General features: G+C 48.8%; 1 protein-coding gene across 8 annotated transcripts in view; it reads right to left on the bottom strand.

Annotated features, from left to right (window-relative positions):
- The window catches only part of JSRP1 (junctional sarcoplasmic reticulum protein 1), a 60,303-nt gene that overhangs the window by 2,065 nt on the left and 30,713 nt on the right, over positions 1 to 27,525 (bottom strand). The window contains exons 1-6 of one of the 8 annotated variants that reach the window (XM_042841450.2): positions 17,955 to 17,985; positions 10,891 to 11,028; positions 7,967 to 8,013; positions 3,272 to 3,425; positions 2,494 to 2,646; positions 764 to 855 (exon numbers count right to left, since the gene is read on the bottom strand). In XM_042841450.2, the coding sequence (XP_042697384.2) occupies positions 764 to 855; positions 2,494 to 2,646; positions 3,272 to 3,425; positions 7,967 to 8,013; positions 10,891 to 11,028; positions 17,955 to 17,970 (600 nt within the window). In that variant the 5' untranslated portion in view covers positions 17,971 to 17,985. The other 7 variants (XM_024107934.3, XM_024107939.3, XM_024107935.2 and 4 more) reach the window with 7 other exon arrangements.

Consider the following 27,525-nt stretch of genomic DNA (forward strand, 5'->3'; position numbering starts at 1 on the left):
CCCGGGCACTCGGGGCAGCAGCCAGACAAGCTCAGAGCTCCCTAGTGCCTGCAGGGCCGACCTACCTGTTATCAAGAGGGGCTGGGACGGTCCCATCTGCACTAGCAGTGACCTGGCGTGGGGGTGCCTGGGGCCAGGGCTGTCGGCAATGCCTCAAACACCACAGCCGTGGGCTCTCGAGCTCCCTTCTACCGCTCAGCATTTACTGAAGCTGGGCCTGATTCTGGGACATGGCGAGTGTCCCTAGGTGACGTAAAGTGCCCTCAGTTCCCATCTACTCCAGTGGTGCAGGGGCCTGTGTCTCGCAGGATTGGGCCCAATGAGCTGAGACTGGCCTGGCTCCTTCTCTCTAAATGGGTCCCAAGGCTCCAGGTGGCTGTGGCCTACCCCTGCAGCCCTTCTCCTGGGAGTCACCCCCTGATTTCAATGGGACTCCCACGAGCAGTCAGGAAGGCCTGCAGGATGGGCCCTGTGCAGGGTGAAAGCCCTTCTCGGGGCCTCCAGGGCTTCAGTGACGTGTTGGCTGATTTTCTCTGGTTTGCAGCGGGGGAAGGGGGGGAGGAGAGGATGGTGCCCCCCCCCCCCCAGCTCTCTCCCTGACATGGTGCCACAAATAGGTTTCGCTGCCATGACCGCTAGCCCAGCACGTGACTGCGATCACTAGTGGAGGGCAGAGTTAAAACCTCGCCCCCCGGAGCCCAGTGGCTGCTTTTCGGAGATGGTGTCTCCAAGGCCCCTCCTGCACTGCGGCGCCTCGCCTTACCCTCTCGCCGGCACCATCCTCGGGAAGGCTGCGCGCAGGCTGGGCCCACAGTCTGGGCTCTGCTGTGGGAATCTCGTCTGCGTCGATGACATCTGGGAATAGGGTGACCAGACAGCAAGTGTGAAAAATCAGGACAGGAGGTGGGGGGTAATAGGAGCCTATATAAGAGAGACCCAAAAATTGGGACTGTCCCTATAAAATCGGGACATCTGGTCACCCTATCTGGGAACGGGGAGAGAGTGGGCAAGGTCAGCCCTTTGGAGATGCCCAAAGGGAAAGACTGTGCAGTGTTCCTGTGTGCTGGTTCACAGCTGCTGCTTTCCACCCCAGAGCTGGTTACACTTCAATGGGGAATGCATTAGAAACAGGCTCAAGCCAAACGCCTGACCCAGAACTGCCTGACCAAGGAGGACGTGCTGGTTCAGGTCTGAGCAGGTACTGTGGATCCATTTTGTTTCTAGATCTATAATATCCAGGGCTCTGAAGTGCAGGACCGAAGCTTGCCTTCACTCCCCCTTGTGGAGGCTTGTCATTACGGGATCCACCAGGAAATTTATCCATATTAATTTTCAAAGTGGATTAGTTAAACCACATTTAATTGCTGTGTGAAGGCTCTTATTCAGGAAAAAATGGCCTTTATCAGAGTTTGCTTAATTCATTTCCAAAGTGAATTAAGTCTGAATAAGATAATCACACAAGGATTTAATGTGGTTTAACTAATCCACTTTAAATTTACACCTTTGCTTAATTTGGATTAATTTTCCTTAGCGTCCCCATGTAGACAAGTCCTGGGCGATAGGCAGGGAACTATCATTTATCCTTTGTCTTACAGATGGGGGGGAAACTAAGGCCCAGAGTGAGGACTGGCACCGTTTTCAGCGTGCCCACTACGGGTGGGGGCCTCTGGTTTTGGATGCCCAGACTGAACCCCCTTTTACTGCCAGGCCCCAGTACGGCTGGTGGGGCCTCGGCTGACAATGCTGCCCCCTGGGTCTAGGTGTGACTAGCTAGGGCGGCAGGAATAACCGGTAAGTGCTGGAGGAGCTTCTGGAGCTGGTTGGTTCCTGCCTGCACCGAGATGTGGTGAAGGGTTTGGGCTCCAAGCAGATTTATTTACACAATTCCAGTTCACAGTTAAAGCCTTCGCTTCCAGGCGGCGAGAATGCTGCTGAAGGAGACTCAGCCGCGGCAAATGACAGGAAAGGGCCCCAGGCTGCTCCTGCCACTCAGGATCGGTCCTGGGCCAGCACAAGGACCCAGTACGGCCCCTGCCCGACACGTTTAGCTGCAGCAGGAGTTTGCTGCTGGCTTTCAAATCTGCTCAGAATCCATGGGCACGGGGCTAGGAGGCCGGAGCCCCAGCTCTGCCCCAGGCCTGCTATTCCAGCGTGGGCAAGTCCCTTCGCTCTCTGTGCCTCTGGTTCCCCTCCCACCCGGCATGTCTGTTCTGACTGTAAGCTCTTTGAGGCAGGGATGGCGCTTGCTGTGTGATTAGCACCTCGGGGTCTAGGGGGCAGCGCTAATACGAACACGCTCCGTGGTCAGCCGCAGAGCTAGCTTCCCCCACTCTGCCCCAGGAACGTGTTTCACTCCTGAGCCCTCTGGGTATGCAAAGGGGGGGTCAGTCTCCAGGCCCAGCACCTCCCCCCCCCTCCCCGGGGACAGGCTGATCCCCAGGAGAACCCTTGATGCTGCGCAGCTCCCAGCCTCGCTGCTCTGACGTCGCTCACCTTGGAAGACCTGGAAGCCCATGCTTAGCAGAGCGACAAAGGAGGCGATGAGAATGCACTTGTTGAGGGTAAGCCCCTCCCAGGGGACCTTCTCCTTCATGGGGCCGATGGTGCGGGGTTCGGCCTGCCTTTTCACTGGAAGGGTCTTGGGAACTTCCGAGACACAAAGAAAGTGGTGTTACAGTAGGGGGGCAGGCCTGACCTGGCGGAATGGGCTAAGTGGGGGAACGGGGATCCCTTAACATCACCTAGTCTGGTCACAAAGGAGACACAATGGTACAATCCCAAGGGACTCCTGTTTGTTGAGTTGTATCCCAGCCAGTGGAGAGTGGCCCCATTGCAGGGTTGGGCGCATAAGGAGGGGAGGAAATAAGGGGATTCTCACTCCCAGCTCCCCCTGGGGTTCACTGGGTCCCCCTGCAGGGAGGGAATCAAGCTGTGACAACTGCAATTTCGTGTGGCTCTACCACCAAGGTTCAAAATGGGCCTACTATAAACTGCCGAGCAGGGGGCTGGCTGGATAACTAAAGTCCAGACTCCTGGGTTCTGTTCCAGTCTCTCCGGTGACTCAATAGGGGCAAGTCACTTAGGTCAAAATTTTCAAAAGCGGGGCCCTAAAGTTTAGCAGCTAAGTAAGCGGCCTGGTTTTCAGAGGTGGTGGATACCTGCAGCTCTCTATGGAATTGGACTGGGATGCTGGAGAAGAGAACTCAGTTCTATCACCATGCTTGAGGGGTCCGTGCTCCTGGGCTGGTAGGAGAAATGCGGATGAGTGTACCTTGTGGCGAAGCAGAGCTGGCTGTCTCCTCCACCCTTTCTCCCCTGGTCACGGTCTTCTCCGTGACGACTGGTGTGTCCGTTATGCTTTCCACAAACTCATCTAGATCCTTCTCGATGACGTGCAGCGTATTCCTCTCCTCCTTCTCTATCCCCTGAAAGATGAAGGAAAGTGAATGGGTCATGTGGCCAGAGCAGCCGGGGGAGAGAAGCAAAACAGCTCGGGGATCTGTCTGCAACTATTATGGAGAAAAAACCAGCAGCGCCGTTGTAAGCCACTGGGGCCTGTGTTCTAGGGCCTCTTCTGTCCCCAATCGAAAGCGCAGGTGGCTGCTAGAGCCCTCGCTGGGAAGCTGGTTTACTCAACAGCTTGGGCTTGTATTCTCTGGAGGTCCCTGGTTCAGTGCCTGGTACCTTGGCCGTCACACGATTAAAAGACAGAAGACATGAATATGGGAAACAAGAAATATGTTTCTACATATTGACTTATGGAACTCACCGCTGATGGACATTATTGAGACAATTACATTAGGACAGTTCAGCCAGGGATGTGACAGGTGGCTAGAAAGAAGATGAACATATACAGCTATGCTAAGCTAAAAAGGGCAAGATTACTGTGATCACACCAGCTCCTGAAAGCTAAATAGGGCTGGACTGGGTCAGGTGCTGGGACAGGAGACCTCGAAGAACACCCAGCTCCTGTAGGAAATGACTTGATAGGTAACAGCACTCTTCTTTCTGATACTTTATCGAGCAAAATGCCGGGGGGTTCAGATGACATGTAAAACCAAGGCCCTGACCAGTTCTGGTCATCACAACAGTGGAGGCTTTTACCCTGGTGTTTGCTACATTCCAAACCAGAGACAGTTTGGCTGTAATCCCCTCAGCAACAAGCTACAATTATCTGTAATGATGTTTGCAAGATATTATTCCTCCCCCAGATGTCTCTATATGCTGCCTGCACAGACTTCTAAACAAGAGGTGGTGCCTAGCTAAGAAGAGACACAGATGGGACTCAATCTGTGTGGAACCCTGGCTGTTTGTCTGTCTGCACGTCGCCATTTTCTTTAGCCAACACCTCCTGTTTAAGAAGGACTGATTCCATCTACCAGCACCGTATTCTTCTCCACTTCCTGACAAACTACGGAGGAGGACTGTTAAGCAGCTATCGCGCTCCACCCCAGAGGTGGATGAACTGGACAGACTGGTCAAGGCCAACAGGGTGGCAATCTGTGGGACTCGTAACAGCCCGCAATGCAGTTCCCAGCAAGGCTGGTCGGGCTGCGCACAGCTCTCGTGTTTACAGTGTGTCCCCCCACTAGGGAAGAGTTGGTGGTGGGCAGAGAGGACGGGAGAGGTTTGTAAGTGGGTCTAATGAAGGGAACAAGGACAGAGGGGGCTGTAGTTTGTAATGTGATGGGGGGGTGCACCACTGCCCTCTGCTGGAGAGAACCAGACTCACTCACATGTAGTTAATTATGAGGCCCATTAGTGACTTCTACCTAGAGAGGATAAAACCTTAATACTAGTGCCAGCTGTTGGAGGGTCTCCCTTAGGTCAAGTGACAAAGCCTAGATTTGGGAGCAGTTCTAGTCTCTATGCTGCACAGGGGCAGTTTAGCTAATGACTGTGCTGGGCCATGTTTGTACCCACGGATCTGTTCTGATGGGGCCCTATTCAGGGCCTGCCAAGCTCTGTGGGCCATGGCACGCTGAGGAGCCAGTGGTGGTGGTACGGTGCCTGCCAACAAGTGCTTGTTGCGTGTCAAAGCCTGGAAGCCAGAGAAGAGATGACAGCACAAAGGATGAAAACTCAGGGGTAGGGGAAATATTCATTACCAGACTCTGTCTAATCTCACAGGCTCGACATTTTGCTTGATGACTACGAAGCTGAACCTGACAGGGTTCGCGTATCCGCCGCAGTGTGAGAGATCTACTAGAATCCCCTTCTGTATTAGCTCTGCATCTGAAACACTCCTGCATTATACGATACCCCCCACGGCAGTGTCCCACTCCACCCCAGAGAGCCCTCTCAATCTCTGCCCGGCCTCCTGTGGAAACTGGCAGGGGCTGTGTGGGGAAGCAGGGCCGTGCTGAGCTCGGGATACAATCACGCTCTTGTTGGTTCATTTTATTTATGTGATTCAATCCCTGGCACGTGAACGGGAGCCAAACCTTTGGCAAAAGGCATTTTGCTGAGCACAAGCGCTCTGCAGAGCTGTTTCGCTGCAGCCGCTAATCCGCGTTGACGTGTCTGCCCAGAGGACAACGTATCCTTTGGAGAGAGGGAGCTTAGAAACGCAGATAAATTAGGCACCGAGGCCTGGTTCTGGTTCTAGTCCCTTCCTGCTAGGGTACAGAGAGACCAGGGTTCCCCCATGAATCAGACTGCAGAGGTGCAGTACGACTGACTCATGAATAAATGTGTCAGAGGCACCAGTTCCTAGCAGATGGGGGAGAGCTGCCAGTCAACTGAGATCAGTGACAGCAACAGCTGAATCATGATACCTTTGGCTCTGACTGCACACGGGTGGGCTGTGATTCCCCTCAAAGCCCCGCGGAGGCCACGTTTCCAGCTAAATGTTGCCCACAGAAAGGACTCTTGCTTTTGTTCCCAGTGGGGAACATTGGAATTTCCTCACCTGCATAAAGCCCATAGGCCAGCCAGTCCTGTAGTTTGGATCTGACTGTGGCCAATGTCACGTGCTTCAGGGGAAGGTGGAAAACCCTCATGATTCATCGAACTGTGAAAAAGCAGTCAGTCCTGACCCCCTCTGAGGATTGGTTTACACCTTTAGGACTGATTTCTTTTATGGTTTTATCTTAGTTAGTGTCACTAGACCCAACTGACTGCCCCAATATCCCTGCAGTGAATTGCTGGCATGGAGAGAGGGGTTAAAAGAAGGAGACCGAGCCCAAGGCAGGGATGACCCAGAAATACTGCAGAGCTCCGCTTCTCCTGCTGTGAGAGAAGGCTGCTTACAGCCCAGAGACTGGGGTAGCTTGCTGGGTGGATAAGGGATGAACCGACCCTTAGGAGAATGGCGGGAGTACTGGTTATTGGAAAACAAGCCTTGAACAGAAGGGTAGGGTCCTGCTGAAGGTTTGCTGCATTTCCCTGTTTTGAGTTGTGTTTTTTCCTGATTTCTTTGGACCTTAATACCCTGGAAAGGACTGAGGTGTGCCTTGACTGGAGGGTTAATGCACTGCTATGTTAGACCCTGTGAGAGACAGTGACCTACCAGCGGAAACCTGTGGCTGGGTGAGTTGTGCCCTGATGGGCCACCAGGGGGCAGTGGTAGTGGTTAACCTGATCACTGTGATGTTCTAAAGACGGTTTTCTCTCCTGCGGATTGGCTTCCCTTTCATTTCAGTGAGTTCTCTCCTGCTCCTCTGTTATGGGATGAAATAGACAGGAGGTCTGATTTGGTCTCCTCTCACTCCTGTCTTCCAACTACATGCTCCTAGTTTTATTTCTTCCATTATCATGTTCACTGTGGTACCTTCAGCAACTCCCCACAAGCCCAGCCTATCAGCCCAGAAATTCCTCTATCACCCCCCAGAACATCTGCGTCCGCTTCCCAACCTCTCCTTTGCATCAGCACCCCTAAGCACCTGCACCCAACATCCCCGCTCTTCAATAATCTTTAACACACTCCTCTGCACATTCCGCTGCTTGTTGGATGCTTAGTAATGGTGATCTTCCTGGCCAGCCTCTTGTCTCCCACTGCCTCACACAACGCCAAGTTGAGCCTAACCCCATAGCCCTATTAGTTTATGGGAGGCCGTTTTCCACACTTGTGACTGATCTCTTCCTCCCTGTTTCCCTGAGCCAAGCTATGTCTTATGCCTACAAGTAACAAGTAATGGTCTCCTTGCTGCTTTCCTCCCCTACTATAAGGCCTTCTGAGGCACTTTTGCCTAGAGCCTCAGAGGTATTTAGGGTCCCACTGATATCAATGGGAGTTAGGTGCCTAAATACGAGGGAGGATCTGAGCCTGTATGTCCTTACTCCCGTAGAAGTCCTGGAGCTGATGAAGCAGAGGTTTTGAGAGCACATGCCAAGAGCTCTTCCCCACCAGGGAATGGAGGGATCAGGGCAATGAGCTATGGAGCCTTTCATGTCTAGGTCCAGCCCAGCTTGGTAAGCTCCATGTGATGGCGGCTTGGTGGCCTGTGTTAAATGATTGATAGGAAGTGAGCTGAGTCCCAACAGACACCTCACAACCGCCCCCCCCTCACTGGCAGTCCGAGGCCCAGGATTGAGTGGGCCATGGGACTCCCCTCCTACCTATAGGGGCAGCCCCTCCTGGCCAGAGTTAAGGCACATTGTCACGACAATACAGTGGATGCTTGCCCTGCACCTGCACCTTCGCTGTGGGCAACCTGAGGCCTTCACTCTCCCGGGCTGTCAATCCAGCGCCTCTCACCAGTGCTAATTTAATCTATCAGAATCATAAGAATCCAAGGCCCTGCTGCTGATTTAACTGGATGTACCAAGTATGCAGGCAAATCTTGGGAAAGGGGTAGTAGGCCCACCCTGCTCCCCAGGATCCAAAGACCAGGCCTCTGCTCCCTTTCTTGTAGACTGTAAGGGCTGTTCCAAACATCCAGTGTCACATAGCCCGGGCCTTCAGCACCGTGAACTTAAGTCTGGAGATAGTTATAAACAGGATTACTAGATAGATGCTACTTACGTGTGAGCTACTGTTTACTTCCTCTTCGCTTTGTGGCACTTCAGCATCTGTTAAAAACAAGGACAAGCAAAATAAAACAAAGTATGGACAGCATGAGGGGCTCATAGCATGTGATCATCTTGCCACCTAGTGGCCGGCCTGCAGAGAAGATAAAAGCCTTACTACTACTACTATATCAATAAATTGTCCCTTAACTCAAGGAGCTGTGCGTCTGGACCCAAAGGTCCTAGCCTCTATATAGACCACAGAATTGTAGGCCTGGAAGGGATCTAGAGAGGTCATGTAGTCCAATCCCCTGCACTCATGGCAGGACTAAGTATTATCTAGACCATCCCTGACACGTGTTTGTCTAACCTCTTAAAAATCACTAATGGAGATTCCCCAACTTCCCTAGGCAATTTAGTCCAGTGCTTAATTACCCTGACAGGAAGTTTTTCCTAATGTCCAACCTAAACCTTCCTTGCTGCAATTTAAGCCCATTGCTTCTTGTCCTATCCTCAGAGGTTAAGAAGAAGAATTCTTCTCCCTTCTCCTTGTAACCTTTTATGTGCTTGAAAACTGTTACCACGGCCCATGAATTCGTGCAGGATCCCAGGGATGAAGTAGTGCTATGTTGCGCAGTGAAGCGGATGCAATTACTGGGGAAGATGTTTGGGTGCTTTTCTCAAATCAGTAATCGCTCAGCAAGGCAGGTTTTCACACTTATAATGAGACGTGGTAAGCAGGAGTTAAAAGCCAGTTCTCTCGTGCCACACTGAAAGTTCCCTTTCACAGCAGCAGCCCAATTGGCCTTCAAATGAGAAATCTGGATGTAGGAATGGAACCTGGAGCTGGCAAGCACCAGGCTAGTAAAAGTGATGGGACAAACTCCCTGGACCTCCCAGCCAAAAAAAAAAAAAGCAGAGGGAGAAACTGATGTCACCCGCAAAACACATTTATCTGCTGACCAGGCATCCTGGCTTCCTGCTCTGCTCCAGGGATGCGCCAAAAACAGGGTCAACATCAGGTGGTGCTAGAAACTGCAGCCACAGGTGCAACAGTGCAGGAGGCTCTTCTGTCCCTTTGTATTTCAAACTGACCGGCAATGGCTAAGGGCCTCCCTTTCTAACCTGATGAAGCCTGAGATGCACAAGAAGCCCCTGAAAACAGCGTCTCAGCAAAGCTAGAAAAGGACACTGGATGCTGGCTGTCGTCATTCCTGAAACGGTGATCTAAAATACCGTTAGCCTGAGGAACCAAGAGCCGAGATCTCAGAAATCCCCTGTGCTACGGAAGATGACAATAACCCCCCGGGAAGCTGGGAATTTTTGTTTTCCAGTGGAAGATACCATTTATATCTAGTCAGAGCAGATTGAGACCCCGGGGGTCAGGATCTATCATCTGACTCTCCCAACCTACTTTCTCAGCTACGTTTACAGCCCACTAACTGGAGCGCCGGAGCGGCCCCAGCCCGGGGCTCTCTGCCATCGGACGGCAGCTTGGAATCCCAGCTTTTGTTGTCCCAGGGCCTGAGCAATTGGAGGCAGACGCTCAGCGCCTCTGAAAGCCGGGTCCTTATTACTGGATCTTGAGACTGGGGCTGTTAACACCCCGTCACAAACGAAGTGTAAAAGAAAAAGCCGGTTGGTAATTGGATTTCTCCGGTGGCTTGATACAGTAAATACGATGATGGGGCGTCTCCTTGGTTAGCTCTTCACTGTCATTTTCTATTTCCATTGGTTTGGCATGTGTCAAAGTTCAATACAAACTCATTAAAATAATGCCTCAATTTAATGAGGCTCTATCTATCCTGGGGAAATCGACAGTATTTAAAGGTCCCATCCTGCCCTCATTGAAGTCAATGGCAAAATTCCCTTCGTTTCAGTGGGGGGCCAGATTGGATCTGAATTGCATATGGTATGTGTAAAGGTTCATCAAAGCTCTGGAATTTTTTAAGCTGTGGGCTACTAAAGATTTTCAGGACCAGTAAGATTCCCCACCTCCACCCCCTAGCACTAGTCATGGACCAGTGAATAGTAAGAAAATACAGATTCCGGAAATGTAATTTAAAAGGTCATGTCAAGAGCAGAACAATTGAATTTTTCCCTTTTTTCTTTCTGATGTGTAAAGAAGGCTGAATGTATTTACTAATAATTACAAAATTCTACTTGTGTTCTGCATTAGAAGTATCAGGAATGTTAAACCTGGTCTTGCAGAAACCAGGGAGTCTGATATCCCAACGAAGACCTAGAGATATAGACTGGAACCACTCTCTGATTAAAGATGCAAATATGAAGAATCTTTTAACAAAAGAGCTTTTCTCCCAACTGTTTGTCAGGGTTTGAGTAAGAGGCATTCACAGAACCATACAAACCAAAATATTTTATGCAGTCTGAATAAAAAAGACTTCTCCTCTCACTCCAATGTTGCTATCTTGCTATCTATGTTTCAAACCTCCTAGTTCCCCAGACAGCCATACAGTGTTCTAGGAAATAGGGTGCAACGGCCCTGAATTTCTAGTATAAGCAGAAAAGAGAACGTTTAAAATCTTCTGTTGGGCTTTTAATTAAATGCAATGCTACACAAAGAAGCAAAACGGGGTATAAAAATCTCATATCTTCTCCTTTAGAGGTCACCTTTAAAGAATAAGGCAAATAGTCCAATGCCTGCATTCCTGACATGGATCTTAGCACATCTCTAAAAGCCGGCACTAAGCTCTCTGCAAGTTCTAAGGTCACTTCATAATTTTCAATAAGCCGTTCTCACTGCAAAGATCAAGATCTTAAGCATATAATCCCCTCACAAGACACGTCAAGGAACATTTCCAATGGTATCAGCACAGCCCAACTGCCTTTTAACTCCTGGGAGGCAAGACTAGCCGGTGCATCCACTGCTGGGAAAGTCCTCCTAGTATGGCCTCCGGTGTCAATGCAGGGATGAGGTACCTTTTCTCACGTCCTCCCTCGAGAGCCTTGGAATTCTCTCTGCCAGCATTGGCAACTCTTCTATGGCCTCAGGACACTCCAGGTCTCTCTCCAATACCTCACAGGTGCCTGTTGCCATGTCACTTCCAGGGAGCCTTGCTAAATAGAGAGGGGGGAAAACAAATGCATTGCATTCGGCACACAACACAGCTGGCAAGGGGGAGCATGGGCGTCCAAGACAATGGAATTCAGGTGGAGTGCCTGAATGACGCAGGCATCCATGTGTGAATACATTGCTGCAAACAATCGCTAGACTTGCTGTACAAGCAATCCCAGCCACAGCCCTTCCAGAGAGCCTTTCCGTGGAGGATCGCAAAGCCCTCTCACAACCCTGCTGCGGGCCAGGCCTACTCTAAAGAGGAATAATGCGAGGTACCGAGAGGTTAAGTGACTCAGCCCCACAAGGAGTCAGTGCCAGCGCTGGGATTACGTCTCAGGAATTTCCTGGCTCCCAGTCTTGTGCTCAGCCCATTAGACCAGAAATCTTACAAACGTCTATATGTTTAAAGGATCAAGATTCCATGGATCACAGCAGGAAAATGCCATCGGTCCTTAAGACCCTGTTAACGGCGCACCCCACTTGAAATGCCCACGTTCTACTGGAATCTGGACACGTAAAACTGAGATCCAGCCCATGTGTCATCATTAAAGATCCTATAGCAATTTTCTAAAAATAGAGGTGTAGACCATGGTGTTCTGAACAACTTCCAATTTGGGTAGTGCCACTGTCTCTCTAACTTCCCCCTCAAATTCCACTTCTGCTTTGCGTCCTGCTCTTAACTGTTGGGCAGCGTTGCTGCGTACTGTTAAACAGCTGCAGCGCTCCACCCCGGAGACAGCTGCATTGCAGGGATAGGTGAAGCAAAACCCTTTGAGGCGCAAGGGGCTGTAGAAAGGGAGGGCTGCTATCGTTAACAGAATGCCAGTGTTCTAATGGCACATGCGCTAACCCCAAAGCAATTAACACTTTCAGTGCTACTGTTCCCCAATGCAATCTTCTGTGCTCCCCATTGTCAACGGATTAAGGCTAGCGGGCTGTCAGGATGCATCAAGTACATACATTAACTGTTAGGAGGTTCAGAGTTGGACTCTTCCTAAAGCAGGGTTTGCACAGTGAGTTCTGAAATTCTGGGCTCACTCCCCGTTCTGGGTTCACTGCCTTGTCTCTGGGTAGAGTCTCCCAATAGCAAACCAATCCCCAGCTCCAATACCTGTCCTAGGCACCGCACCAGCCTTTGGTTGCGAAGGTTGTCGCCACAGGGGGACGCCTGAAGCCGTGAAGGGCCCCAGTTGCCCTCTGTGTCCCTCTGTTATAACAATGAAGCCCTTGTCCTCACCCTGTGCCCAAGCTGGGCTGATGCTGCTGGAGCAGGAAGCTTTGTGCAAATAGGAGAGTGAAGCTGCTGTCTACCAGGAAGGGAAACTGATGACTTAACAGAAGCACCTTTCTAGTCTCAACAGTTCAGCGCTGAGTCATCGATTCCTCTCCCGTCCTGGGCTGCGGCTGCTCTGCTCAATCTGCAGAAAACCTCCTTTTTCAGACAGCGGTAAGGGAGGTGATGACAGAACTTGAGCCCGGCTGGAATTTCTCCCTCTCCTCAGCCCGTTCACTGACTGCTCCTGCCTCCCAACTCCAGTACATGCTCAACCGGACTAGGAGTGTGACACTGCTCCAAACCAGGAGCCAATACTAGATGTGGTTCATGGATACCCTGAAGCTCCACGCTCACTAATGGCTGGTACCTGGTCCATTTATGCCGTACCACACACCTGACAGAACTTCTGGGCTGGGAGGGAGCGTGTGCTTACACACGGACACCATTGTTCCAGGATTCTAATAGCTGAATTAGGGACCTTGTGGACCCCCATTCACACCCATCATATGTCCCTGCCTTCATAAAGCGAGGAAGCCTAAGCTGACAGCTTGGGTCAACAGCATAGATGGTCAAAATGGTCCTAGAACAGGTTCCATCAGCCAGTAGAACAGAATTGGGTTTCATGGGTCAGATCTCTGAGCTCTCAAAGCATTTTACAAAGTAGCAGTTAAGATACTAACACTGTGACGACTGCGTAGGCCAAATGTGGCAATTACAGCTCACACGCATAGTCTCTGCTATTCAAACTCATTCCTCCACTGTGCTCTCTGAATCCTTTTAAAAGGTCTGGAAAGACTCACCTAAGAATGGCTTCTGGTGTGTTTCCCCTGCACACAACCGTACACTTGGTCTGTTGGTTGTATCCTCCTTAGTGCAAAGCTCTGTAAAGAACCTAACATGTCTGTGGACACCATGGAGATAACATGTAAATAATCCTACAATTCTACCTTCATGTCAGCAATGACTTTTCAGAGATGAGCTCAGGTCCAAGAACTGAAGTTTGACTCCACTAACTCACCCCAAAGAAGCTTCCAAAAATAGCCCCCTTCCCCTCTCCATCAGGTCCTTCAAGATAGCGAAATTACAGGCTCTTTCCAGACACAGATCTGTCCCCGGCTAGCCAGCAACTAACTTCTGACTCCAGGCGCGCATTCCGTGGCCATGGGTTTTCCTGTATTTGCTTAAAAGAGTTAAAATCCCACAAAAGGCATACCTAGGGCTTGAATGCAGCCGTCTTTCCTTCAGCCTCTTGTCTGGCTCAGTCTCTACAGAGTAATATACAGCAACAGGTGCTGACTTCTGCCAGAGCAAAATATCAACCAATCACAGGAAGCTAATGCCACCATAGCTTTCAGATTCAGGCCTGGGAGACAGAAGAGGGTCTGACTTCACTCTGAGCGAGAGAGAGAATAACATGACGCTCATTTGCTTCCTTTCGTGACAGATCCAGCTGCGGCCTTGGCTGCTCTCAGAAACAAGGGATCCATGGAGCTGTTATGCGTAGCAGGGATATAGGATGGGAAATGGGAAGGGTGAAGGAGTAGCCTATGAAAAGCAATAGGGTTGGAACTACCCTGCCAGGAATATGGTGCTAGGAAGCCAGGACTGAAAATCTGTCAAACGTTCGTTTCCCAAACTGGAGCTTGTTGAGAGCACAATAGTGCAAAGTGCTTAATTAATGAATGTTTGTAAAGTGCTACTGCATATCGTGCTGAATAGCCGTGAACACTGTTAACGTGAGTTGAGTAACTCCCCATTTCCAACAGCGGCTGCAAGAGGAGAATCGGGCCGAGTGTTTTCAGACCCTCAAGTTACAGAAGGGTAAAAAATGGACGTTATTTCCTAGTGGCAAGAGCAGGTTCTTTATTTGCAGATGGCACAAATGGCTGAACTTCAAGCATAGGACCTGCTCCTCTAACCTTTATTCTCATGAGTCCGACTGAAGCCAATGGGGCTACTCATGGAAGGGGGATAAAATTGGGCACCTTGCTGCATAGAGGTCTGCTTGCAGCTGTGCTGCTGCCCTGTTAACTCCACCTTGAAAGCCAATCAGCACCAAAGGAACTCACCATGGCCCCTCTCCTTTCATCTCACTCCGTCTCATATCTGCCCCTGCCACCCTATTGTGGTGGGGACTTGAAAGCTTAACTGGGAACATTTAAATACTAACATGATTAACCATGAGAATTTCCCCTCTCTTCCCTCCCCTTAACAAAACAAGGAAACTAAATACCCCCCCCAAAAGGCGTTAATGCAAAAATTCTGTTGCACAGTTAAATAATAGTTTTTAAAAACAGGGAAATGCAAAAAGCAAGGTTCCTCCAGTAATACGACCCACATGGTGGGGATTCTGTGGGCCAGTACCTAGGCCAGATCTTGGTCCCTGCCCGGTGGTGCCAAAAGAGCTGGAAAACCAGGAGTTCTGGACCCTGAGGACACCTCCTGGATGTGGGAATCCTTAGGTAGGATACAACTGCTAGAGCAGCGTCCCTATTGGCTCCTGCTGTGTGTGAATATAGGGGGTGGGCGGCTGTCCACAGGGTCTTTACTCCCTGAGGCTACTGTACTCTGTGCGGGGCACTGGCTAGCAGCCTGTTGGTCCCACAGCAGTGTGTGTAAAAGGTAACTTTAATACCACTTTTACCTCCACTCCTGAGCTGGGCTGGATGCAGCCCAGGATCTGGGCCTATATTTCTAAAAACGGAGGTCCCAGTCCTGTAAACCCTTCCGACTACACGAGTAGTATCACCGGCCTCATTGGGACTACTTGCATGTACACAGACTACTGCAAACCTTTAACTGTGCAGGTAGCAATTAGCACAAAAACAGGAGAACATCGTATTGCCAATCCCAAACATTCAAAAATCATGAAATTGGCTTACACGGCATGACATTTTAAAAAAAAGAAGAAGTTTGGGTTGTCTTCCCGGGCTTCTGGTTAATCTTTTCAAGCTTTTCTGTCCAAACAAGACGACTAGAAACTTAAGTTTGGGGCTTTTTAAAAAGGAAGTAGAGATTCCTGTGTAATTACCCGACTCCAGCCACTGGGGCTTTCAGAAAAAACGGAGAGAAATTGTTTGTTAAAATATAAATATTTTCAATAGAGCCAAAAGCAACTGAAATATCAGAACAGGGCAGTTTCTTTAATTTCAGTTGCTGTCCCTAGTCTCCAGCCTACGTGATGGGAAATCAGAATTTCCTCCGGGACTCCAAGCACAATAGTTAAACATCTGATTGCCCCACTAAAAACTGCATGAGCGAGCGATTCCCTAGGCCTGCGCATAGTCCAGGGCACTGCAAATGCTTTGAAATGGTTCCGTCTGTTTCCTATTGGCAGTTGTTTTTAGGCTGTCAAAGCTTTATTTTACAAAACAGACATGCCATATTAGTTTAAAGATGACCCTTCATTGCTGCTTTATGATGTATCGAATGGCCTGACCTTGTTTCAAGACTTAAGAACCCATTATCTAGCCTTTCCCAGGACCAAAGGGTATTAGCTGAAAGTGAAATGGAAGGAAGTTACTGGGATCACTGACATACCCGATTCAGGAAAACAGATCAACGTGGAGTCAGATTTGCAAGAGAGTTCAGTTCCATCTAGGCATCAAACAAGTGGCCAGATTTTAGATATTGGCATAGAAAGTACGCTTATTAAGTTTGCAGATGATACCAAACTGGGAGGGATTGCAACTGCTTTGGAGGATAGGGTCATAATTCAAAATGATCTGGACAAATTGGAGAAATGGTCTGAGGTAAACAGGATGAAGTTTAACAAAGACAAAGGCAAAGTGCTCCACTTAGGAAGGAACAATCAGTTTCACACATACAGAATGGGAAGAGACTGTCTAGAAAGGAGTATGGCAGAAAGGGATCTAGGGGTTATAGTGGACCACAAGCTAAATATGAGTCAACAGTGTGATGCTGTTGCAAAAAAAGCAAACATGATTCTGGGATGCATTAACAGGTGTGTTGTGAGCAAGACATGAGAAGTCATTCTTCCGCTCTGCTCTACTCTGTGCTGGTTAGGCCTCAACTGGAGTATTGTGTCCAGTTCTGGGCACCACATTTCAAGAAAGATGTGGAGAAATTGGAGAGGGTCCAGAGAAGAGCAACAAGAATGATTAAAGATCTTGAGAACATGACCTATGAAGGAAGGCTGAAAGAATTGGGTTTGTTTAGTTTGGAAAAGAGAAGACTGAGAGGGGACATGATAGCAGTTTTCAGGTATCTAAAAGGTTGTTACAAGGAGGAGGGAGAAAACTTGTTCATCTTAGCCTCTAAGGATAGAACAAGAAGCAATGGGCTTAAACTGCAGCAAGGGTGGTTTAGGTTGGACATTGGGAAAAAGTTCCTAACTGTCACTGGAATAAATTGCCTAGGGAGGTTGTGGAATGTCCATCTCTGGAGATATTTAAGAGTAGGTTAGATAAATGTCTGTCAGGGATGGTCTAGACAGTATTTGGTCTTGCCATGCGGGCAGGGGACTGCACTCGATGACCTCTCGAGGTCCCTTCCAGTCCTAGAATCTATGAATTTTCACATGAGATCTGCATGCTGAGCTCTTTTAAAATCCTGGCCCCATTTCTGGATGCTATGCATCTGAAAGCAAAGCCTATATGGCGTAGTGGTTACTATATGTATTCAGAAAACCAGCAAGGGACTGTACGCTTTTCAGGGTAGGGACTCTGTCTTCCTTCTTTGCAGGGACAATGCCAAGCATGCAATGGGCCCAATTGTAATAGAAATATAACTGCTGATATTGCTGACGACTGAACCCAAAGCTTTCAGTGGGAGTGGATGTACCTTTAAATAACGACCCTCTGTCTGTACTAACTTGACTGGCTTTTGTTCTTTCTTTATATTTCTTGCTGTGATTTTCCTGCCAAATAAGGTCATTGTAGGTGATTAAAAAGGCATATTTGGTTTATTGGGTTTTAGGAGACGTAATGAAAACAAAATTCTCAATGGACTAACTCAAAGCAGAAGGGATTTTGATTCAATCATGTTTCACTTTGTGCTCATGATATCATAATCCTACTACTTCTAGCAGGGATATAGAGCAATCACATTTTGGAATTGCTCTGCTCCGGCTCCGGGCAAAAACCTACTGCTCCAGCTCCGGACTCCGCTCCAAAGCCCTGACTTTAGAGTCTTCCAGGAAAAACATGGTAGTCAAGACCTGAAATTTTAGTTAAAAAAACAAAAACAAGCAGTGCTTCCCCCACTCTCCTGTTCATAGCCATCACAGAGCAGCAAAATAGGACAAATCCACCCCTCCCCCCATTTACAGGGACTCTCTCAACGTCTATACAGGTACCCGCAATGAACAGGGAGTGGGGCTGGTTTGCCTCCACAGGCAAATTCCTCCACATGTTTAGCTCTAAAGAGCTCACTGCCAAGTTATAAACACTCTAGTCTTCACTGGACAGTTAAACCAAGGCAGATGCAGGAAGGAATTTCCCAGAGGCAAATTCTTTTCTAATCCCTTGAAACCCCACTGGATCCCAGTTTCTCACCCGACCCAAATCAGATAAAGAGTCTTTGGGACCAAACGAGCTCAGAGAATCTCCGTAACGTTCTCTGAGCTGACGTGAACCACTGAGTTGCTGGATTTTATTTGTTAATGGGAACTTTATTTACTTTACGTACCCCAAGCTGTAATCATGATTCATGACTGGTCGATGGGTGGAAACATCATCTGCTTTACTTCAAATATTCCCATCACTCATGCTCCATTTGGTGGGTTTACATGGCTGAACTGTGATCTGAGGTGAAATGATAATCAAGGCTCTGTGCAGTCTGCGGCATGACCAGACCAAATCCTGCGGCAGCAAATTCTTACATTCCATAGCAACGTTACTTTATCCAGCTACCAGCATATTTCTCTCTCCCTCCCTTTCCACCCTCCCGCACATACTCCTGTTGCTCACAGTTGAAAAATGCTCATAAACAAAATTAGTTAATGATGATTTTCAACAATGATTAGTGTTGAAGATGGATTTTCGCTATGCCCTCCGGGCAGCTCAGCCCCAAACCACCTCCTCCTTCCCATGTGTGCTACAGACGGAAGGAGACAGTAGCCAGTGTGTGGCTCATCTTCCCAGCTCTCAGCTGCTCTGCAGTCCAGGTTTACTAGCTCACCAATCTATGCCTCTGGCTCCCCTGACTCCATCTCTGGCTAGCCAGGCCCCGGCTGCCTGGTTCCATGGAACAGTACACAGAGAATGCCCTGCAATCCACTCCACCGCTCCACCTACCCCCTTTCCCTTGTGGGGAACGCTGGAGGTCAAGAGGAAGCTGCAGGCAGGTTCCTGAAAACAAACACCAGGCTGCCGCAAAATGGTGAATTCTGCAGCAAAAACGCTGAACCACAGAAGAACCGTCTTCTGTGGTTGCAGAATTATGGAGTCCACAAGGCCCTGGTGGAGACAAATGGGACAAGTCACACCACTCAGAGCTATTGTTTCAGGCAGGCTGAGGTAAGCAACAAGCAATGGTTACATTTGGTTTGTTTTCCAAGTTATCTCCAGAACCACAAGGGCCACAAACCTTTTTTAAAGTGGAGATTCAAGAGTACAAATCTGTAGCAAGTGCCACAGATACAAACTCCCCAATTACAAAGGGCCCTGATTATAATTTGACTTCTAGAGCTATCATGGAGGCCCCTGCTAAAGAGATGATGCAAGATATACCACCTTGGGCTGTGATCTTATCAGACCTCAGAAGCTCCGCGGAGAGACAAGGTGTTTAATAGAAGTTGGTCCAATAAAAGCTATTACCTCATCCACTTGCCTCTCTAATATCCTGAGGTCAACCCGGCTACACCAAGCTAAGCAGAGGTAGGCTGAGTCAGCGCTTGTGTGGGAGATTGCCAAGAATATCTAAGTGCTAGAGAAAATGCTTGTCACGGAGTCACAGGCCGGATGCTCTGGAACTGTTCAGTGTGAAGCCAGACAGGGCTCTGGGTAATGTGACTCCGCTCAGGACACACTGTCCAGGGAAAATAGCCTCCTCGGCTATGGCGTTCCTGGGTCTGACCTCAGAGCATTGTCACTGTACACTTCCGGCAGCAGGTCCACCTGGACGGGACCCCTGGGGAAGCCCAACTTCGCCGTCCGCAGTGACTCCCTGCCAGCGTTGTAAAACCTAAGGGTTTAGTAGTCGACAGGAACGCAGCATAGAACAGAGTTTGCTAGCACAGAAATCAGGAACTTTCAGCAAAGTCCATCTGGGGTGGACCCTGGGCCTGGTGCCCCACACTCCCCGCTCTGAGTTCCAAACAGGAGACTGACCCCTTCCAGCCGCCTGACCTCTGACAGCCCCGTTGCCCTTCGTCTTGCTTCCCAGGCAAAGTGTCACTTGTTTGCATCCCCCTCCTGGTTCTCAAGTTATGAAGGGCATCGGCCATTGCTTATATGCAGGCAGCTGGAGCCACCTAACCTTCCCCCCCCAGAGGGTCTCAGCAAAAGTCACACACCCTTATTTCCACCACCTAGGCATTGGTGCAGTACACAAGGAAACTGAGGTACACACAGTATTCATGCAAAACAGTAAGACTCACACAGGCTCATGTACAACAGAGCAAGGGGAAAACCCCCAGTTCATCACAACGCTGACTCCCATTTTCACTAAGTGTGGAAGGAAAACGCTCTCACCTAGATAAAAGTACACACCACCTGCAGGCCAACGACAAGCTTTTCTTCACTGTGAAGGTTCGACAGCCAGACTTAAGATGGCTGCAGCAATCTCATAATGTAAATTGTTTAGGAGGGCTATTCATTCAGTGCAAATCAAACAGCTGGGAATGAACTAACTATCTATCTAAGGTACTTCTCTGGCCCCCATTACCACAATATCTGGGCACCTCCCACTCTCTGTTGTATTTATCCTCACAGAATGCACAGTGGTATAAGCCCCATTGTACAGATAGGGAACTGAGGCACAGAGGCGTAGGGCTGGATGCCCAAAAGGAGTTTAACGCCTAAGTCCTAGTTTCGGGACCTCTGCAATGCACAAAATTCCCACTGAACCCTGTAGGGGCCCAAACTCACTTGGCACCTACATTTTTGAACTAAAAGTTCCCTCAGAGCCTATGTTCTGCTGAGCATACATACTACTGCCTTTCTCCAGCCATCTGATGCCTATCTTCCACATAAGCCCCAGAGTGATTTACAAACTGGGGGAAGACCGGTGTACAGCTGCCTAACTCCTGTGCATCCAGACTTCAGTGACTTGCCCTAGACAAGGTGGGAAATCTGGGGTGGAGCTGGGACCGATGCCAGGTCCTCGGCCAGTGCTCTAACCACTGTTCCTCTCTAATTTAGCAGTGTCTTAGCACGCCTTTGCGGCTAAAAGTGATTTCTCTTGGCTAATAATAATTAATTCCTAGCTCTCACCTAGTGCTTTTCATCCATAGATCTCAAAGCACTTTACAAAGGAGCTCTGTATCCTTGTCCCCACTTTACAGATAGGAAATCTGACAGGGAGGTGAAACGACTTGCTCATAACTTGCAGTGCGAGTCCTCTTCTCTCTTACATGATTATAGGAAGGCCTGAAGAAGGATGGGTATTGCAACGTGACTTAGCCTCTTTCGGGTCCCTGGTGGCAGACGGTCCCCTCAGGGGCTGTAGTGTCCCAGGTGATTACGGCTGCCATAGTAACTCAGAGAGAGCAATGGTTTCTAAGCTAGTACCACTGGGGGCTTTAAAAATCAGGGCCAGCAGTTTGAAATGGATCTGGATCTGGATCTGGATGGGGGCCAGTGAGGCTCCAGGAGCACGGGTGATATGTGCTGTCATCAAACTGTTCCATTCAGGAGGTAGGCTTGCATGTGATAGATCAAGAGCAGTTTCTAGTTTCCGCATGGCCTTTCCCTTTCCTGTTCCTACACAGGATACTTGGCCGGGGGCAAGCCTGGAAGGGACACATGCAAGAAACAGCATAGCTAGGCCCTCATCTGAGGAGAAACAATGACTGGCCCTTGCTCGTCGGGATAGAAGGAGGCAGTTCTGGAGACTATTTGGGTCTCCAGGTACAGTGACGAACCCAGCAGGACCCCAAGACTGTGTACTATGTTAACCGCTGGAGTGCAGATACCCCGACGGAGGACAAGATCACAGTGTACGACAGCTCTCTCCTGCATGTCACCTCCATACTTCCTGTATTTAGCTTGAGCCAGCTGCCTTTCTTCCAGCTGGGACAAAGAGCTCTGTGTGTCCAACACAGCCGCTGATGTGTCATCAGCACACTGATGGTGTCAGAGTCTGTGTTATCTGATTGTTCCCAGCGTGGATCAGTCATTAACAGCAGTGGCGGCAGGACTCAGGCCTGCAGGACTCCCCAAGCAAGAGGAGGAGCAGCAGCCCCTCATGACCCACAAGGATCTGCCAGAGAAGAACAGGGGACAGTAGTCTATGCAGTTCCCTAAAAGCTCTTTGGTGGACCAGCAGCTCTTTGTGAGCGAAAGTCTCAAGAGCAACTTCTAGAACAAGCAGAATTTACATGGATGTTTCACCCATGTCTGTGGCCACAAAAAAGGCCCATCAGCGTCGCCATCTCTGTGCTTCGCCATGTCCGAAGAGGTTTAGCAGAGTACTGGTCAGGTGGAGCTGACTACACTTGTTCTCTCTGCACATTAGAATGGAAGGAGGATCAAAATTTCAGACTGACCAATTATTGGTTTGAACAAGCCCTGATAATCTTCCATTCTGGCCTCAAGCCAACTTCAATCACCAGGCCGGCTGCAGTGGTAAAAATTCAGGTGCTCAGATGACATGAATCAAGTCTGTCACATAGGACTGACTCCTGGGCTCAATTAGGAACCCCTTATTCCCAGGGCCACCTGGGGCATAGTGCACTTGGCATTGCAACATGACAGGTCTGAGTTTGATTTGTACCACGGGCCAGCAGGGGCCGGAAATTCCTTGTCTTTCAACAGCAACCCCTCTGGCCAATTCTGTGGTTGGAATTTTAGAAGTCTCAAGAAAAGAGGGGGTTGGTTTAAATTGGGGGATCTACAAGGCTCAATCTAGAGCTGTCTGAATCTCTTTTTTTTTTTTTTTTGGATCGACTCCTGAAACGAGGAAAAAACCCATACCAACAAAAATGGGGGGGAAAAGCCCTAGTTTGGTTTTAACTGAAAATGAGTTTTTTCCAGTTTCTCACTAAAACAAAATAACAAATTTTGGATGAAATGAAACACTGCGTCCAACCTAATTTTTCCCCCCCAGTTTTTGTTTAGTACTGCGTTGTTTTTGGGTGCCTTTCACTTTTTAAAAAACTTCTGTTAAGTTTCTAAATAAAACATATTGAAATGAAAAGGCAAAACGTGTCATTTCAAAATGGCCACAATGAAATATTTCCACTTTAAAATAATCCCATTTTTTTCCAGCCCAAACTACACCCTGAATTTGATCGAAATTTGCAAACAGTTTCAGTGCTCTAAAAAAATGCATTTTTGGAGAATTTACTATCCCCCCCGCCCCTGCAATTGGCCCTGTTCTAGTTCCATCAAAGGTAATCTCTGTATGTCTTTTTGAGGTGGCATCTAGGCTCGCCCATCATATTCTCCATCTCATCCCTAGTCTGAGGCCCTACAACTGCAAGCAACACCCTGAGCAAAGGGCCCAAGAACAACCTGAGGTGCCTCCTTGAACCTTGCAAACCCGATATGTGAGGGAAAGGGGCTGTGTCCCCTGTCTGGCATTTGTCACAGGTATTTCTGACTATTTAGTACATGTTCTAAATCTGGGTGGCACTGGGGATTGGACTAGAGAGTCCCTCACCTTTGTCAAAGTGAGGGACTGTGTCAAAACCAGTTGAGGTCACCAGTGACAAAGCTGTTACTATCTGACTGAACTGAATTTGCTGGGTCTCTTTTTGCCACTGGACTTTGCCAAGCCAACAAATGAGACAATTAGTGCCAATCTCAGCATAGAATGCAAGGATAGAATACGCCAGAGAATGTGAACTCTCCTCCTGCTATTAGAGACCATTCATCCAGCTGAGGGTGAGGCACATTGCTAGGGGAGGCATGATGGGAGTAGGTTGTGGGGGAAGCTTGCTCTGGCTGTGAGCATGCTGTAACTTATGGAGTGGATGGCTTTCCCTCGGGGCTCTGAATCAATACCTTTCACCAGCCCTGCATTCATAGGAATGTAAAAAGGCTTTTTAAAAAAGCACTTGTGCCTCCCAAAACCCTTACAAAATGTGACTCCATCCCTGTAGGCAGAGTGCTTTAGCAAGCTCTCTCTGGAATCAGTCTTAAGGAATCAAGGTTTTGAAATTGCCTTGTATATTACATGATCTCTCTCTCTCTATCCGGATGTACGTGTAGATAGAGGACATATATATATATACACACACACACAGAGCAGCTCCACATTAAAGCGGATCTGATCACACTCTAATCCACGTGTGACCTAAATATCCAGACTTACAAATCTCCGAAGGTTTTCACTCTCTTTACTTGGCAGGGGCAGCAGCAATTGGGTCAGTTGAAAGAGGAGATGCTGGAGCCCATTAAATGCTACTTTTAGTCTTGGCTGCTTTCAATAATTGTTCCATTATCCATTTTCTCACAGCCAAGTGCTGCTCAGGGCTAATCATTATTCTCTTTGAAGATTTGCAGCCGTTAGTACCTCTGAGGAAAATACAAGCGAGCGACTGTTTGAACATGACATTTCAAAAACACTGTCCTTGGGACTGCCGTGCAGGAAAGTGAAAACAGGCCCCACTGTTTGGCTCTTAAAGGGCCACTGCTGAGAATTAGTAGGTCTAAGAGTCAACCTAGCCTGAAATATTAGACTCCATTTGACAGATGGGGAAACTGAGGCAAGGGGAGATTCAAAGACCAGGTTGAGCTTTCATTCCTTGCAATGTGTAAGGAGTAGCATGTAGCTACACAACCTAGGAGCAGAGTAGGGAAGGAATCATGCCTCTCTGTTTCCCGCCCTGTTCCCCAGGATAGTCATCTGTTATAGACACTGACCAGTTCTACTTCCCCTCCCCCCACTAGCCAGCTAAGTCAGGCTGACGTATTGGTGTTGCAGATCCAAGGATCCACAAACTCCTTGTCCTTCTCCACCTACACCTCAACCACATGATCTGGCCCTAAGTGACACATTGAGAGTCAATGACAGAAGCTGGAGTAGAGCCCAGAAATGTCTATTTGCAGTCCTCTTGACAAACCTCATTTCTGCCATTGCTTCCTGCGAGCCCCACAGCAGACAAATTGGTACATGTTCATTCTCTCCTATCACGATCCCTATTAATTGACAATCCTCAGAATCAAGCTGCAATGAAACACACGTTTCCTTGACATTGCTGGTTCCTCGGGTTTGCGCAGAGCAGGGCATGTGCAAAATAACTTTAGTACATTCTTCTGCAGTCTCCTACAAGTGTGAGCAGCGAAGTCTGAACAATAAAAGGGCTCTCATCCAATACAAAGATTCATATTTTGTAGCAGGGAAAAGTGTGTAACAGTAGGGTTACCATATTTTGAGTGTCCCAAAAGAGGACACTCCACGGGGCCCCGGCCCCGCCCCCAACCCCACCCATGCCCCCTCCCCTGCTTCCCGCGAACATTTGATTCGTGGGAAGCCTGAAGCAGGCAGCAGGTAAGGTGGGGGTGGGGAGAGGAGGCGTGGCCCAGTCTGGCCCCCAAAACCGAGCGGCTCCCTCTGGCGGCTGGCCCCGGCCCCAGCGTCTCCAGCCTGGCTTGGCTCCTGGGGTGCCGGCCCCGGGCCAGCCCCCGGCCGAGCACCCCCGGCCCAGCACCCCCGGCCCCGCACCGCTGGGCCTGGCCCGGCCCGGCACCCCCATCCCCGCACCGCCGGGCCCGGCCCAGCCCTGCACCCCCGGGCGGGCCCCCGGCCCAGCACCGCCGGCCCTGGCTCGGCCCAGCACCCAGCAGCGCCGGCCCCTCCCTATTTTCCCGGACATGTTCGGCTTTTTGGGATTTCCCCCCGGACGAGGATTTGAGGCCCAAAAAGCCGGACATGTCCGGGAAAATCCGGACGTATGGTAACCCTAGTAACAGTGCTACTGTGGCTCAGTGGTACATGCATCCGATGAAGTGGGTTTTAGCCCATGAAAGCTTAGGCCCAAATCAATTCCTTAGTCTCTAAGGTGCCACAAGGACTCCTCGTTCTTTCAGCCTTTTGCAGAGACCGTATCTCACAGCAGAGCTAGCGCTGGCCATTTGCAGCTCTGCTTTTCTTTATTTGGCTTTAAGATAATAGAGGCCTAAGCCAAGGCTCTGGGTGCTCTAACACCATTAATAACACAATCAAATCCTAGCAACGTTAAGTGACCTTTTCCATAGCAATGCAGCCAGACAGATACCTAGAAAAACTCCTTTCTGTCCCTTTATCATTGTGGGAAGCATTAAGCATACCCTCAGCCCCCTTCAAACCTCTCACACGGAAGGCTTTAGCACCATGCCTGGAAGTTCACCAAATCTGGGCTATTTCAGAGCAAGATCGTGAGCCAGTGCAGAGAACACTCTGCCTGCTGCCCTCTCTCTTTTACAGTGAGGGGATCCAACTAGTGCTCCTGTTGGCCACAGCTGTGGCATTGTGGACCAGGAGAAAGGCCATCCCTTGGGTAGGCCAGTCCAAGACCATTTAGGACTCTGCAGGTCATAATTATGCCTTAAACTCCAACTGTTCGCCGATGGGCAGCCAGTGAAGCGATGTCAAAATAACTGGAGCGGCATGATCCTCAAGGAAATAAATCCTAGGCTGGCTTTTTCCAACATCCGTCTGTTCCCCCAGTTCTGGACTTGAGCCCTACCCGTCCATCTTGCAGCAGTGTTTCTTTTCCTGTTGTTGTTGGCCAATGACCTCCCAAGTTAAACTCCAGGAGCCTTAAACATCACCTGCAAATGGATTTTTAGACATTGAGCTCATGGGGGGGGGGAGGGGTTGTTTTTTTACTTCTTTATGATGGAGAAAGAAAGAGCCTGAAAGGTTTGGTTTCTGCTGGGGTTTTTTGGTAGTTTGTTTTGGTTATTTTCCCCTCTCCCTCTCCTCCTTTAAACCTTGGAAATCTCAAGAATGTCAACTCTAAGAACATAAGAACGGCCATATTGGGTCAGACCAATGGTCCATCTAGCCCAGTATCCTGTCTTCTGACAGTGGCTGGTGCCGGATGCTTCAGGAAGAATGAGCAGAACAGAGTAGTTTATCGAGTGATCCATCCCCTGTTGTCCACTCCCAGCTTTGGGCAGTCAGAGATTCAGAGCATGGGGTTCCATCCCTACCATCTTGGCTAATAGCCATTGATGGACCTATCCTCCCGGAACGTATCTAGTTCTTTTTTGAACCCAGTTATAGTTTCAGCCTTCACAACATCCCCTGGCAATGAGTTCCACAGGTTGACTGTGCATTGTGTGAAGTAGCACTTCCTTAGGTTTGTTTTAAACCTGCTGCCTAGTAATTTTATTGGGTGACACCTGGTTCTTGTGTTATGTGAAGAAGTAAATAATTCCATATTCACTTTCTTCACACCATTTATGATTTTATAGATCTCTATCCTATCCCCCATTAGTCATCTCTTTTTCAAGCTGAAAAGTACTATTCTTTTTAATCTCTCCTTATATGGAAGCAGTTCCATACCCTAATCATTTTTGTTGCCCTTCTCTGTACTTTTTCCAAATTTCATATTTTTTTTTGAGAGGGCACAACCAGGACTGCATGCAGTATTCAAGGTGTGGGTGTACCATGAATTTACATATTGGCATTATGATATTTTCTGTCTTATTATCTATCCCCTTCCTAATGGTTTCTAATATTCTGTTCGCTTTTTTTGACTTAGGCTGCACATTGAGCAGCTGTTTAAAGAGAAATATCCATAATGACTCCAAGATCTCTTTCTTGAGTGGCAACAGCTAATTTAGACTCCACTGTGTATATATAGTTGAAATTGTTTTCTAATGTGCATCACTTTGAACTCATCAACATTGGGCAAGAAAATGGCAGATGAAATTCAATCACCTAGTTTTGTGAGATCTCTTTGTAATGTTTCACTGTCACCTTTGGACTTAACTATTTTGAGTAATTTTATATCATCTGCAAACTTTGCCACCTCACTGTTTACTCCTTTTTCCGGATCATTTATGATACTGAAGAGCACTAGTCCCAGTACAGATCCTTGGGAGACCCCATTATTTATCTCTCTCCATTGTGAAAACGGATCATTTATTTCTACCCTTTGTTT

This window comes from Chrysemys picta, chromosome 25, assembly GCF_011386835.1.
Source record: "Chrysemys picta bellii isolate R12L10 chromosome 25, ASM1138683v2, whole genome shotgun sequence".
Classification (NCBI taxonomy): domain Eukaryota; kingdom Metazoa; phylum Chordata; order Testudines; family Emydidae; genus Chrysemys; species Chrysemys picta.